The 15,862-nt window shown below is 40.0% G+C and overlaps 1 protein-coding gene across 5 annotated transcripts in view; it reads left to right on the top strand.

The window, feature by feature from the left end:
• SLC25A26 (solute carrier family 25 member 26) overlaps nt 1-15,862 on the top strand; it is a 139,767-nt gene that overhangs the window by 37,302 nt on the left and 86,603 nt on the right. For all 5 annotated transcript variants that reach the window (XM_040454498.1, XM_040454500.1, XM_040454501.1 and 2 more), the window contains 2 exons: nt 1,921-2,025; nt 3,577-3,624. In XM_040454498.1, the coding sequence (XP_040310432.1) occupies nt 1,921-2,025; nt 3,577-3,624 (153 nt within the window). The remainder of the gene's footprint in view (nt 1-1,920; nt 2,026-3,576; nt 3,625-15,862) is intronic.

Raw genomic sequence — 15,862 nt, 5'->3', positions numbered from 1 at the left:
ATTGCCACGCCACGGAAGTCAAGAAGCCTTGCTGGGCGCTTTGTACCTCTTCCGTTAGTGAGATTGTTTTTCATCTAAGGACCTTTTCAAAGTTTTTGTTTTGCTTCTGTATTTTTAAGAAATAAAAACATAATGTAAGAACATGAAGGGTTATGAAGCATGAAGTTCCATAAATATTTATGCCAAGTCGCAAAAGTAGACCATTCCTATTTTCTTGACATATTGAGGTCATATTTCACTCTTGACCTCTTGAATTGAAAAATACAAGGAGTTAGTGAACCTTTTTCTTTCTTTTCTCTTTACTTATTTATTTATTTTCATTTCTTTAATGAGTTTTAGAGGCTGGGGGCTATCCTTTTAGGTTCATGTAAGTTTCAGCGGACCTTGTTTTCTGTCCTGGCTTATAAGTATGGATTTAAAAGTTTGCACACTTATGAAAAGTAACAGGATTTATACCCAATTTTAGGCCTTAGTGATTAGCAGGTGTTTAATCTGTTTTTTGTGTGTGTCCTTATCTGTAAAAATTGGTATTTGTCAACGTTAATAATAAGTAGAGTTGCATTGGAAAGCACATTAAAAAAATTTGTTTTTAATGTTTGTTTATTTTTGAGAGAGACAGAGCGTGAGCAGGGGAGGTCAGAGAGAGGGAGACACAGAATCCGAAGCAGGCTCCAGGCTGTGAGCCGTCAGCACAGAGCCCGACGCAGGGCTTGAACTCACGGACCACGAGATCATGACCTGAGCTGAAGTCGGACGCCTAACCGACTGAGCCATCCAGGTGCCCCAAAAAAGCACATTTTAAATTGGCCCTTTCATTTTATTTTCTCCCTCATTTAAAATCTTTGGTCCAGGGGCGCCTGGGTGGCGCAGTCGGTTAAGCGTCCGACTTCAGCCAGGTCACGATCTCGCGGTCCGTGAGTTCGAGCCCCGCGTCGGGCTTTGGGCTGATGGCTCAGAGCCTGGAGCCTGTTTCCGATTCTGTGTCTCCCTCTCTCTCTGCCTCTCGCCCGTTCATGCTCTCTCTCTGTCCCAAAAATAAATAAACGTTGAAAAAAAAAATAAAAAAAAAATAAAATTTTTGGTCCATAACATATTTGTGCTCTTTGATATTATGTTAATGAAACTTACCAAGTAATAATACCTGTTCATGATAGAGAATTTAGACATGCGGGTAGGCAGAAAAGGAGAAACATTACTTGTAATCCCACTTTGTTTTTTCAAGTCTTTAATATAGGTAATCTAATGTTAAGTACAAAGAAAAAAAATATCTTAAAAATTCTGGAGTATTGGTTGTTGACCTGTCAGATGTGATTACGGTCTGTTTAGGACCTGTGTCAACTTGAATGCTGGAGCAGGACCCAAGAGTACCTGGAGTTTCTCCTCCGTTGTTGCATGGTGGTGTGGTGATAGGGTCTAGGGTGCTGGGGTTGGGAGCTAGTTGAGGCTGGGGTGGGGAGTGGGACAGATGACTAGGTGTAGCCAGCTGCTGATCAGTCTTGCTTCTGTTGATGTATGCATTATTTACAGTAGAGCAAAAGCCCTTTTGGTTCATTCTTTCAGCCTGTTTGAAATGACTGGCATGTGAACACTAGGTGATGCTGTTCTAGGTGCTGGGGGTTCAGAATAAGTCAGTATGTTTCTTGCCATTGAGGGACTTCTAGACAGATGGGTCTGGAACAAGATGGCAGGAGGTGTGAGGATATCTATAAGCACAAGGGAGATAAGTTTCTGGGCTGACAAAACAATGCATGTCCATTAAGGGTCTGAGGCTTTTAGGTTGAAAAAATGCCTTTGGACATGTTGCAGTGACCCTTTATATTATTCCTTTTTGACTGTATTTTTTTGATTATGAAAATAATTTCAATTTTCTTAGCAGTTACTTCTTTTTTAAGATGTAATTAATTAAATTATATATTTTAGGTTGCCTGTCTGATTCGTGTTCCTTCGGAAGTGGTTAAGCAGAGGGCACAGGTGTCTTCCTCTTCAAGAACATTTCAGATTTTCTCTAACGTCTTATATCAAGAGGTGAGATTTTTAAACTCTTTCTTTATTGAGAAAGATTTTATTAAAAAAATTTTGTTTTAATGTTTCTTTTTGAGGGAGACAGAGACAGAGTGTGAGCAGGGGAGGAGCAGAGAGAGGGAGACACAGAATCTGAAGCTGTCTTCAGGCTCAGAGCTGTCAGCACAGAGCCTGACACGGGGCTCGAACTCATGAACCGCGAGATCGTGACCTGAGCTGAAGTTGGATGCCAACTGACTGAGCCACCCAGGTGCCCCGAGAGAGATTTTATAATAGCTAATATGAACACTGTGGTTCTCATCCCAGGGGCCTTAGAAGAGACCATGAAGATAAATTTAATGCTCAATCATAGCAGCTTTTTATGCCAAGATTATCTTTGCTTTTTTATTTGTTTTCAAATTTTAATTTTAATATTTTTTCTCCAGATTTCTAAACAACACGTACTGAGTGCCCCCACTGTGTACATGTCCTACATTGTCATTGTCCTGTAGTAGTTTCAGAATCAGACATGGAATAAATCATAAAAATGTGAAGTGCATAAAGATACCATGTTAGAATGTTACCACAGAATTTGGGGACCCATGGAAGAGGAGTACAGTAATGGGCATAGTGACCAGCATCATTATGTTTATATTAAAATTTATTCCGGGGGCGCCTGGGTGGCTCAGTCAGTTAAGTGTTCACCTTTAGCTCAGGTCATGATCTTATGGTTCATGAATTCGAGCCCCACATTGGGCTGTTCACCTGCTTCGGATCCTGTCTCTGTCTCTGTCTCTCTCTGTCCCTCCCCCAACCACATGCTCTCTCTCTCAAAAAGAAATAAATGTTAAAAAAAATTAATTTCTTTTTTACTTGTTAATGTTCCACTGTGGATCAGAGGTCATTCTTGCTGGCCAAGTCACTAGGGACCATCAAGCTGCTTTTCTTTGTATTTTTTTGCAGAAGCCCCCTCCTCCCGTGTTTTAAAAACCGTATTCAGTCACATGGAAATTTCAATGGGTCTAGGTTTTAGAAAAGTTACTCTTAATAGTTTTTTTGTCACTTAGGTGAGGAAATAACTGAGTATTTGATCAGAGGATCATGAGATCAATCCAGTAAAGAGACCCTATTGTGAATCATGTGGACAGTTGAATAAACCAAGGCTTGTCCAGAGATATTTATCACCTTGGAGGATTATTAATGAATTTCTGATATCTTCTGTTTGAAACTATGAAATATAATTCTGTTTTTATAGGAAAGGATGGTTGGCGTTTTGTGTGCATTTGAATTTGGAAATACATACTGAAATCATCTCAAGTATTGTTTTCAGGAGCAGAAATTTTGAAAGCGACTGAAGTAGTCAGTTTGATTATTTTAGACATGTTCCCATTTTAAAGAGAGCTGACCCGAGCTTTATATATTTTAGGCCAGTTTATAACCTTTAACCTCTTATAGAGTGTGGTCATTGTGCAAGCTTTAAAACTCAGACTTCAGCAACTCTGCTTTACTCAGAGTATCATTCAGATCTGTGTGCTGTTCTAACTTACTGAGCTCTCGGCCTTTTGTTTGTTTCAGGGCATCCGAGGATTGTATCGAGGCTACACAAGCACAGTTTTAAGAGAGGTAACTCACTTAATTCCCAGTACTGAAGTGCAAAAGAATGATGTGCTTTGTTCAGCAAATTCACTCAGAGAAACTGGTTGAAAAAATTAAAAAGGGATGCTTTGATCACCTTTGAAACACCGTTTAGTCTTATCCTGGTTCTTATAGCTGACGAATGGGCCAAATAGGTTCGCTAAAAGAGCAATCCCACTGGTCAGAATGGCACCCACGCTTTGGCTTCATTGGTGCTAGGTTGGTTAAATGTCCGTTTTGGCTGAAATCGTAAGAAACAACCACTGAGGTTAAGATACCAAGTTAATTACCAGAAGACACAGAATTAATGAGAAATTGGTAATGAAAGCAACGTGCTAAGAGACAAGTGTCTCAAAAGTCTGTATCATGCGGTGTGCTGTTGTCTTCCCGATGGCCATCGCAAGGTACGGTGAGCCCCGGACCGCTGGCCCTGCAGATGGCTGGCCGTGCAGTGTGCCCCCAGGCAGCCGCTTTGCCTTCTGAGACTTCTGACTCTAAAATGCTGGGATTCAGTATTTTTCTTCTTCTTTTGGTTGAAAAAGCAAAGTGATTTCAGTATATTGCTTGTAGGAAGTATGTTTCTAATTTTTGCCTCACATAGAGGACAATATTTTGAAGTTCAAAGGGTGATTTACATAAGATTTAAGACCAGTCTTTGGTTTGGGACGTAATCATAATTTTCTTTCTTCCTTTTTTTTTCTTTTTAAGAGTTTAATTCCTAGGATTTTTTTCAGCTGTATTGAGATATTGTTGACAGGTACAATTGTAAGGTATTTAAAGTGTACGTTGTGATGATTTGGTCTATATATCCCTTGTGAAAGGGGTTGGGACATAATTTTCTATTAAAGAAAACAGGAGAATCTGCATGCATACCTGTGCTCTCTATCCTTTTTTCTATTTGAAGTTCCTTGGTCAGTAACATGTTTGCATTTACAAAAATGTTTTTAATTTAAATAAATGTTGTCATTAATTAGCAAAACTTTGAAATGATTTGAAATCTCTATTTTTATTTCCAGGTAGTTTTTGATTACGTTTTGTTTTTACTATAGATTACAATCTTCTTTATGAAATACAAGCACCGTCACATGTTTTATAAAGCTTTGATTTCTGCAAGATAACAACCTTAATGTAGTGTGGTGTAGTTGATGTAGATCTTTGAAAAAACTTCTTTTGAAGGAAAACTGAATGTTGTAAAGTCAGTTTGTTTGTGTGATGATGACTTCTGTCTTTCAAAAATATCACCCACGCTGTCTCTTGGTTCTTACTTATTTTCTGACTCACTAAACACGTGTGATTTAGTCAGCTTTCCCCTGGGTGCAGCAAACCCGGGGCCCGGGGGGAGGGGTGGGGGCAGTGAACCTCCTTTATTTTTCTGAGAGATGCCGAATAAATGAATATATTTACGTGCCTGACAATACTGGTTTTGCATACAAACAGATAGAGAAAACACATGGTTACACCTGCTTTCTATTCTTGTAAAAATTTGTTTTGACATATGTCACACTAGTAATTAATTTCTGGGCTGCAGTTTTTGCACATCATGTGACCCTACTGAGATGACTTTGTTTACTCAAAATGGCAGTGCTTTGTTGGAAATTTAATTGGGGTCTTCTGCATTATGCGTTTTCATAAAAGATCCTTCAGATCTGATTTTAGTTGAAATATTGCTTTTGTACAGATTCTCTGCGAGAACGAGAGAAGAATTACTGCTGAATGAAACAGCTTCTTTTCACAATGAGAAAAATGAGTAGTGATATGTCTGCTTTAAACAAAATTTTTGCATTATAGTTTCAAGTTCTTACATTATTCTGACACCAATATCGAATCTTTTTGCCAAGAGCTTGTTTGATTATTTCAAAAAGAAAATACATTGAAGCCTTAGTGAGAATCACCAGGAAACTTACATGTTTATTCTGTGTACAATTTTTTCTTTAAAACAAGTTTTATCTCCCTGGCCCATTAGAATGAGATTGGAGTTTGAATCCATGCAGTATAGGAGATTATGTGTGTTCTTTAGATTTGGTGAATGCCATCCCGTGTTTTCCGCTGCGTTTGATGTTTGTGGAGATTGTGTCTTATCCCTTATGTTCTCTGCAATTATTTTAGTTGCTCTCAACTTTAGACTGAGTGTAAGCAGGGTCAACAGATTATACTGTATGCCTCACCCCTTCCGTATTCATTTTTCTTTTGCTCTGGACCAAACATTGTGGTGCAGTGCTGTTATTGTAGTAAGATGGAAATGGGAAGCTAGTCCACAGCTGCCCTCCCAGCCAGGCCAATTTCCCAGCGTCCATTGCCCTGAAAGTTCTGTGGAGAGCAGCCTCATGATCTTCTACGTAGGTTAGAAGGACTTCTAAAGAGGACGAAAGCTGAGAAAGGCACTTTGTTGCAAAAGAAGTAGGTATAAGTTAAGCTCAGCAAATAGGCTTTATCCACAGATTCTTCTTCACAGTCATTTTAAGAGTGCCTCCTGGGTGTTGGGCACCACGTGAAACGTTTCTGCACGGATCCTCAAGGATTCGTGTTCTTACAGGAAAACAGGCGGGAGTAGGCATTTCACAGTGCTGTAACGATATGTAGGTACTAGGTGCGGCTGAGATGGTAGGGGAAGCAGTGCTTGGGTGGTACCCAATTAGCATTTTTTGCATTAAAAAACATGAAATGTTGACTTAATTCTTGAAGGAGTGGTAGTTAGAAATAACCAAGGAGACAGGAGTTGTAACATCAGGAGCAAAGGCACGAGGCTGTAAAAGCACGTGTGTACCTCACTCATTAGCTCAGCAGAATTGGAATTTTTACGTGTAGAGAAGAGGCAAGAATGATCTCCCTCTATGTCAGGCCAAGTGGGGATGCTGCAGGCAGGTGTTCAGCCAAGTGGAGTGTTTGCCAGGAGGAGACATTGAACCTCTCCCCCTGGCTGGGTGCTTGCCCGGAGACTAGGGGACAGCACATGGGAGAAGGCCTTTGAAGAGCCAGGCATGCGTTCCCTGGTATTTGGAGGATAAATGACTGGCATCTGACTCTTCTCTGCATAAATCTGATGGCAAGATGGTGGTTGGCTCTGCCTCAGTGGAAGGACGTTGCCATTGTGGTCAGGGATAACTCCGGCTTCTTTTTGGTTGATGAGAGATGTGAGATGGGTGAGGATAATGTCTCCCTGTCTCCACAGCTCTGCCACCAGGCTTCACCGAAAGCAGTCCTCCCACCAAATTCTGTCACACATGCTGTCAAAGTCAAGCAGGGCAGACAAGTCCCTCAGCCTGTCTTTAAGTTCATCGATGCCTTGGATCTCTCCTTTTAGGGCCCCAAATCCTCACTGATTGAAAAGTTCACTCGCAGGTAGGCATGGCAGCCTTTCAAACTTAGTTCCCCTTATTGTCTGTTTTAGACCATAGAGACCCCCCCCCCCCCCCCCCATGCAGTGGCTGCAGGTGAGACCTTTTAGGAATCAAGCCTTAGGGATGTCCTTCAGCTCTGTTGTCTGTCCCCTCAGTTCCTGTGCCCCTGCAACTCCTTAGGTTGTATAACTCTCTTGTGTGTTTTTCCCGAGATACCCTGTCTTAGGTGTTTGACCTCTTGTTTGTTTCTTCAGCCCCGATTTTTTTAATCTCTTCATAAAGATCTTCCTTCCATTTTTATGATGGCATAGTACTCCATGGTAGACACGACCCATTCATTATTTAACCAGGTCCTTGTTGGTGGACATTACAAACGTGCTGCAGTGGATATTACTGCTCCTAGGTCCTTTTGTACCTGGTTGAGGATGCTTGTAGGGTTACTAACAGAAGTGAGATTGCTTGGCTAAAGGAGTGTGGCATTTATCATTTTGATTTTTTTTTAATGTTTCTTTTTGAGGGAGAGTGGGGGAAGGGCAGAGAGAGAGGGAGACAGAATCCGAAGCAGGCTCCAGGCTCTCAGCTGTCAGCACAGAGCCCCACGCGGGGCTTGAACCCATGAATCGCGAGATCATGACCTTAGCTGAAGTCGCTTACCGGATTGAGCCCCCAGGCGCCCTAGCATTTGTAATTTGCTACATACGGCCAAAGTGCCCTTCGTGGAAAATACCAGTTGACCCCTGTGCCAGCATTGCAGGCCTTCTTTTCCTCTGCCTCACCGACTTTACCAGCCATCTGAGAGGTGATCTCACTGTCGTTTTCATTCCGACACTGGGCATAAGAACATACATCTCAGAACTTTTTGATTCCCTTTACTGTGAACTGTGCTGTGTTAAACTTTGTGCTGTGTTAAAGTTCTTGTGAGAATGGCATGGGGAGATTGTGTGAAGGGCTGAGCCCGCCATGTGGGATGTGTTTAGTATGCGCAGAACTGCAAAGGTTTTTGACAGGAAATAACACCTAAGTGTGAATCGCAACTCTGCCCCGTACCAGCTGTCTGCTCTTGGCAACTTACTTAACCCCTCTGAGCCCACATTGGCCCATCTGTGCTAGGAACTTTGCATAGACCGTTGTCCTTGAAATCTCACGGCAGTCTTAAGAGAGAAGGATTAGAGCAGTGTGGTCTGCCAGGGGACTCAGAAATGAAGAAGCCTCCCTCTAGGTTGTTGGGGTCCTTGAACTGCCGTGCAACCTTGATCGGTCTGTGTTTAAGCATCTGAATGCCATTTCATGATGATGAGTAACAATTGTGTTTGAATTACAGGCCAGCTGTTGGTATTACTTGTAAAGTGTCTCAGCTACAATTGGAGGGTGTGTTATCTGAATGTCTTGTAGAGAGGAATTTTGTATTCGTTTAACATACTGCCACCTGCAACTGATTTTGTATTCACTGGCTACTTCTGTAGGAGAGACCACATACTGGTGGTAAAGATGTCAGAGTTGCCCCAATAATTGGTGGTTGAGTTGCTCAAAAATCGTAATGTAAATATGTTAGAAAAATTTTTTGATGATTCTCTTTTGGGTCCCATTGATAGTTTACTGGAATTTATTTCCCAAGTAAGATTACCCATTTAGAGGAAGGCTTTTCCTGCTGACATTGCGACCCTTGAATGTTTTTCTTTGAAAGATATTTTAGAGCAACTGTAGCTAGAACCTCTGTTACTTATTTGCCATCTTTCCACCTGTGTACTATTTCCTGCACTTGTGAGAGTGGAAAGAGAAAAAACTGTGCTGATGAGAAAGGATTTTTTTCTCTTGGTGTCACTGCTGTATATCTTTATGTTTTATGAAATGGTTTTCTTTGATTTGCTTCTTTCTCTTTTGGTTTGTCCTTACCTTTCAGTTCTATTCAGCTACATGTAATGATGCTGACTAAAGAGTCAGACACCATATGATTTGCCTTCAAAACAGCTCTTGGATTTTTCCCTCTCCATAGCATGTGCAGACTCTAGCATAATGCCTTCCCCAGAGTTAGCACTCACAAAATATTTATCGGTTTTTTTATTCCTTTAAGTGTGATTAATTTTTGTTCAGATGCTGCTAGACACAGCGTCCCCTTCAGAATGCTGAGGGAGCTCGAGCGGGACTGGGAATTAGGCGGGGGGGGTGGCTCAGCCTTGGGCTCCACTCCACTCCAAGACCTTTGCGTTTTAGACAGCTAATGAAGCACCAAGGAGTATATGATTTTCTAAGATTTCATTCTTCTTAAACCTTGAAAAGATAGTTTCTGTAAGCCTGGTTTCATCAGAAAAGTGCTAATTGCTGTAATAATTCCCTTATTTCCCCCCTCCTAGTAATTCCACTGAAAAGGAAAAAGGTGATTATAAACCTTTCCAAACTTTTAATGTGAAACTATTTCTCGCTTAAACTCCCAATGCAAACATATTGAACCCTGTTTTAATCCTCCATAATTCATTTTATTAACTGTGACCAAATAGAACATCTGTTAAAATTCCATAATGTTAGCTTCATGGGAAAAGAAAAAAAAAATGTGTTTGCTTTTGGAATTTTTCCATTGTTTTATTGTCCAGGCTTTCAGTAAATGTGTAACGGGACATTCTTATTAATGGGAGTATTAAACAAATGAAAATGAACTATCCCCTTTAATCACAGAGGTTTATAAAATGAGTCACTTAATTGCATTTACATTATGATAACTTCATACTGTAGAGATGTTCTATGAAAAATGAGCGATAGCTCATCCTTTAATTGGAGAACCTAAAATTATTACTCCTCAAATACAGATTTTAGCCTGCAGTTTTTCATCATCTCTTAAATAAGCAAGCGTTTTTAGAAAGAAAGATTTAGTAAAATAATCTTCATATAGAAAAATTACTTTAGCCCTCCAGTGCACATTTCCTCATGTTTTGTTTACAAGAAACCAGCTGCTATTTACTTTTCTCATTCTCTGGACACGTTTCATTTGCTCTCTGCAGTTTTGAAAACGCTGCCTGTTTCCATTGTCGCATGGTGGCCAGGCTATCCTGAAGGGACACCAGTTCCTGTGCACAGAGTTGACCGGCATGTAAGTGCGGTGTCCTGACTCTGCCATGCACACGCACCAGAAAGCTGCTGGTTGAAGGTGGAAAAGGTCTCTTAATTCTTCTTCATTTCAGTTAACATCAGAAACCGTCAGGTTGAAGTACCTTTCTCTTTGTTGTTTGTGCTTTTCATCCCATGCGAAGTACTGTCTTCCTTCATCTTTGTGTGTCAGTGTAGACTGCGTTTAGGCAGCACATAGCAGAAAATCTGACTGTATCGGCTGTAGCAGATAAGGGTCACTCACCGCCCCCCACCCCCACCCAGTAACAAGAAGCCTATAGATAGTCAGTCTGAGGCTGGTGTACTAGCTAAATGAAAGCATACAGGATCTAGGCACTTTAATTCCACGTGGTTAACCTTAATACTCTGCATGATTTACTCATGGTCACAAAATGGCTTCACCATTTTAGGCCTCACAGCCCCCTTCTAAGCATGACGAATGGGGAAGGGCCAGAGGCAGTACGAGCCCGTCACTCTGTGTACAGAAAACAGAGCTTTTTTGGGCCAGGTATCTTAGTGCCTTCTTGAGTTGAATGGGGAGTGGGGAGTTGAGTATGTAGCTTTTCAGTGTAGGAGGTGAAGCCAGGCAAAGAGGGGGTTGGATCTGATGTTACTGAGTTGCCCTACCGTGTCTGCCATGTTCTGTCTCTTCATGTTTTTCTAGCTCAAGTTCCATTTCTGCAGAAAGGAGACCCCATTTCATCCATCTTTCACTTCATCCCATACGTGGGTACTTGGGATGTTAAGAGCATCCAGAGCACTTATCTGGACCACAGTTTTGGACATTTAGTTCTACTCTGTAAACGGGGATGTCTGTTCTTAATCTTTCTTTGTTACCTTTGGTTTTTTGGGCACCAGTTGGGAAGCCTTTCTTTAAAAATCATTTGGCACTCTCTTTTAATTCTAAATTGTAATTATTCTGAAAACAAGAGTTGACTTCGAAGTTACTTATTTTGTATACAGTTTTGATTTCAAAGTTAAGATCTCAGAATACCCCTGTTGGTACATTCATACGTAGACAACTTTCCTTAAAAATATATATAAATCACAATTGAAATACTAGCTAATGCTTGCTAAGTACTCAACGCTGTTCCATTTGCAGTACTAAGTTTTTTATGTGCAGTGTTTCGTACAATCTTCCCAGTAACCTGAAACACCCCTGCTTTATAGAAACTGAGCTTTTGAAAGGTTGTGGTTCACTCAAGAGTCTTTGATCCAGTAGGGGAGAGAACTGAGGACTTCAGAACCCATGATCTTAACCTTGTGGTCAGCTGTATATTTTGCATTTTATAGGCAGATACATTTTTCTAGGAAGGAAAATAAAGATTTCAAATTAATAGTACATTCTTTGATTCGTACACCTTTAAGTAGGCTCTAGTGCTAGGAGTTTGGGGAAAATATGTTCTCAGCAACTGACTTTAAAAGAACAGTTAGAGGACTTAAGCCTAGAGCATTTGCTTTGGTAGGGATGTTAGTGAGGGTTGGTGGTTTGCAAGTCTGGATTATACATATAATCCCGTATGTCCGTGTGACTTGCTCTTACCCAGCAGGTGTTAGTTGTCATGTCCCTTCTCCGAGGGGCCTACTGTGACCACTCTACCTAAAATACACCTACCCCAGCCCCGAGCACTCAGTTGTTACCCCAGTTTGCACCATTATCTGAAATAATCTTCTTGTTTATAAACTTATTACCTGCCACCCTCCCCCAACAAAAATATATGCACTGTGAGGGCAAGTGCCTATTGGTTGTTTTGTTCCCTCTGTTAACTCTGTACCTAGAAGAGGGCTTGACAGGTAGCACACTCAGAAAATGTTTAATGGACAAATCAGTGACCTCATCGTACTTGCTTCTTAGACCAGTTTTAAAGTACTTAGATACTTGTAATCTCCAGCAGGTGCTTAGGCTAAGACGCATTTGGCAAGAATGATGGAATCCTCACTTAATTCCCAGGGAGGGTAGTAGTTTTGTGCCATAGAAACTTTATGCACTGAAAATGAGGTTTTCTCCTTGTCTTTTACCATATTTCCTGGTATTCCTGTGCCTTCCACAAATAGCCTTTATTTTAATTTTGTCATTTCTAGTTAAGAGCTCTTCCTACAAATCTGTCATGTATTTAAAACACTTTTCGAAATGACATAAAAAAACAGTAAATGAGTTATTCATGAAGAAAATCCTTCCATTAGTTACAGGCAAATGATATATCCTGAACACAAGGGGTCAAAAATTACTCTGGAGATTCTGAGTACTGTACAGTATCTTACTGCCAGAACATAGTTTAATATAGAATTATTAGTATTAATATTATTATTAGTTATTATTACTAATTATTAGTATTATAATTAATAATAATTATTGTTAATGTATAATTAATATAGAAACCCAGGTTTAAAGAAAATCTGGAATTTTTACGTGTAATTCAAGTATTGTGGTTGAAGGGAATCGTTTAAAGAACTCTTGAAAATGGGCATTGGGCTACCTGGTTGTCTCTTATCTTTGGATCATATAATGGTACTAGTGACAGTTTGAATTTTGATCATTCACATGTATTTTTCTAAGCTTCAGATAAAACTAAGATGTCAACCTTGTCTTATAGATCATCAGGCTGAGGCTTGGGAAAGGTAAGCAGCACGGGTAGTATGTGGCAGGACTAGAAGCTCAGGCTGGGCCTGTGTGATCCAAAGCCTGTGTTTGTTACACTTTGCTTCCTGCTCGTGTCTTGCAGTGGAATTCACTGTTCATTCTTCTTAGAATTTTTCAGTAAATCAGATCAAATCTGTTGACTTGAAGCAGAGCACAATTTCTGAGGATTAGCATTCTGAAAGGTAGAATTGGGACCGTATATACAGGCAGAACACAACCAGGTGCTTTTAAATTAGACATTAATTTGATTTCAACATCCTCTGCCCAGCCTCTGTTAAGATGGCTTGAAAATGTTTTGACTGACTTTGGACTTTGTCTTCTTTTCTTCTCTGGGCTTCAGCATGTGTTCAGAGAAACAACACAATAGTAGGGAAAAGTTGAGTGTTTTTGGCATTGAAATGTTTTTGTGTTTAGCTAAGTAATTAACAGATATCATATTGACTAGTAGAGAAGCAGAAAGAGGTGAGAGAGAATCTGGCTGTTACTTTTCTTTTGTGAAAATACTCTGCTTTTTAAATTCAGTTTGTCGATACAGAAGTCTTGTCATAGAATAACCCACTAGAGGGCGCACAATGCCTGTGTTTTGAATATTGGTGGCAGTAACTTAGTCACATGAACCTGGGAGCTCTTGAGGTGATTGGTTTGATACCTTTGAAATGATTCAAATCAAGAAATGAAAATATAAGCATAATAAGTACTGTTTTCCAATCCGAAATTCCTAAATAAATACAGTTGTTTTATCTTTTGATCTACGTATGCACAGATTTTACTTGGGTTCTAATTTTTAAAATTTCTATCATGGAAACATTTAAAGATACACAAAAATAAGTTAGTAAAATGAATCTCTTTGAGCCCATCACTCAGCTTCAACAGTTATCAACTCTTGGCCAATATTGTTTGATCTGTACTCAGACTGGCACCCCTTGCTTAAATTATTTTGAAGCGAATGTTACACATTATCTTACTTGATCCCAAAATACCTCATTGTGCATCTCAAAAAAAAAAAAAAAAAAGTACTGGTAGACTGGTAGGTACATGTAACTTAGCAAAAATTAAAGTCTGTCTCAAAGTGTTTCTCCCAAGGTATCTACCAGCTGCAAAGGAAAAAATAATAACTTTACAGTTGGAAAAACTGACAGATGCTACCTTATTCAAGTGACCAAGGTTCACATCACCAGTAGTAAGATGTGTTGACACCCTGCACCCCCAATGTGACGCACCAAGAAGAACACAATATCACTTTTTTGGTCTTCTTGCCAAAAAATGCATCATCTCAGTCTGATCATGAGAAAACACCAGACAAACTGAAATTGAGAGACTTTGTACCCAATTGTCAAGATCATGAAACAGAAAGAAAGGTGAAAGAACTGTCACATCCAGCAGGAGACTGAGGAGACCCAACAAGCAAGTGCAATGCGAAATGGTGAACTGGATTCTGGAGGAGAAAGGGTATTAGGGAGAAGAACCGGTGAAATTCAAGGAAGGTTAGTGTAGGTTACCTACTTGTGTTGCTAATACTTAGTAGCTGGTTTTGATGATGAGTTATTTAAGTTGTTAACATGAGGGAAAGCTGGGTGTAGCATGTATATAACAGGTGTACCATGTTAGTAACTTTTATGAAAGTCTATAAATTATTTAAAAAATAGAAAGCTGATGGGGCGCCTGGGTGGTGCAGTCGGTTAAGCGTCCGACTTCAGCCAGGTCACGATCTCGCGGTCCGTGAGTTTGAGCCCCGCGTCGGGCTCTGGGCTGATGGCTCAGAGCCTGGAGCCTGTTTCCGATTCTGTGTCTCCCTCTCTCTCTGCCCCTCACCCGTTCATGCTCTGTCTCTCTCTGTCCCAAAAATAAATAAACGTTGAAAAAAAAAAATAAAAAATAAAAAATAGAAAGCTGAAAAGCCAAGAATGCTAGAAGCCTTTGGATGAAATACTTTATTTTTAAATGACCATCTAAAATAATGATAAGTTAAACTTAAAACTTATTACTTTATTTTTAATTTTATCAAAGTAAAGCTTCATGGATCTGTCAACATGTCATATGGTATAGAACATATGATGAGAAGCAACAGTGTCCTGTGTTCTTCCTCCATTCCATTCTCACTCTCTGGAGATAATGTCTTCTAACTGTTTCTGCATTTAGTTCATCTTATTACATCCATATTTCTGGATAATATATTTTAACATCTGTTTCTTAATTTGTCAACCTTAGATACAATCTGCTGAAGCTTTGGAATGAAATAAGTGGTTTAGCTCACTTTATGCTCCTCCCAAGCATACCTCACCCTAGCATTCCAGTTACATAAATTTTACTCCTTTGGTTATTTTGGAAATTTTAAGTCATGTATTTTTGTCTTGGTTTTTTATCCTACAAACTTGCATCTTGTAACTTTATGAGTTGAGGCTGTTGCTTCTTTTTGCCACCTTACACTCTTTGACTTTCAAATCCCACTGTCTGGAATGACTCTCAGGTGCACGTCACTCCAGTTTGTCAAGTTGCCTGTCAGTTTCACCCTGTCCATCATCCACAGTCACTTCTTCCATGTCTTTTTCTGGATTGATTTTAAAAGTTGAGAACTGTGAACTAGTGTTTGTATTGAGTCTTCACAAATGATCAGCCGGACAAGTAGTGTGCTAGGGTTTTACAGTTGACCTTCAGATGTACGTGGGTGTTAAGAGTGCTGTTGCACTGTGCAGTGGAAAATGTGCATTTTATCTCCCCTCCAAGTTCAACTACTAGTAGCCTGTAGTTGACCAGGAGCCTTACTGATGACATAAACAGCTGATTAACACATATATTTTATGTGTTTTATACACTATGTTTTTATGATAAAGTAAGCTAGAGAAAAGAAAATGTTATTAAGAAAATTTTAAGAGTGAGCAGATACATTTAAAGTACCATATTGAAAAAAAAATCTGCACATAAGTGGGACCAATGATGCACTTAAAAACATTTTTTTAATGTTTATTTATGAGAGACACAGAGAAACAGAACATGAGCAGGGGAGGGACAGAGAGAGAGGGAAACACAGAATCCGAAGTAGGCTCCAGGCTCCGAGCTGTCAGCACAGAGCCCGACGCAGGGCTTGAACTCAAGAGCCATGAGATCGCGACCTGAGCTGAAGTCGGAAGCCTAACCGACTGACCCACCC

Source organism: Herpailurus yagouaroundi, unplaced genomic scaffold (assembly GCF_014898765.1).
Source record: "Herpailurus yagouaroundi ecotype Mexico unplaced genomic scaffold, PumYag 213, whole genome shotgun sequence".
Lineage (NCBI taxonomy): Eukaryota > Metazoa > Chordata > Mammalia > Carnivora > Felidae > Herpailurus > Herpailurus yagouaroundi.
The sequence above is the reverse complement of the archived record's forward strand: the minus strand, read 5'-3'. Positions and strand labels throughout refer to the sequence as shown.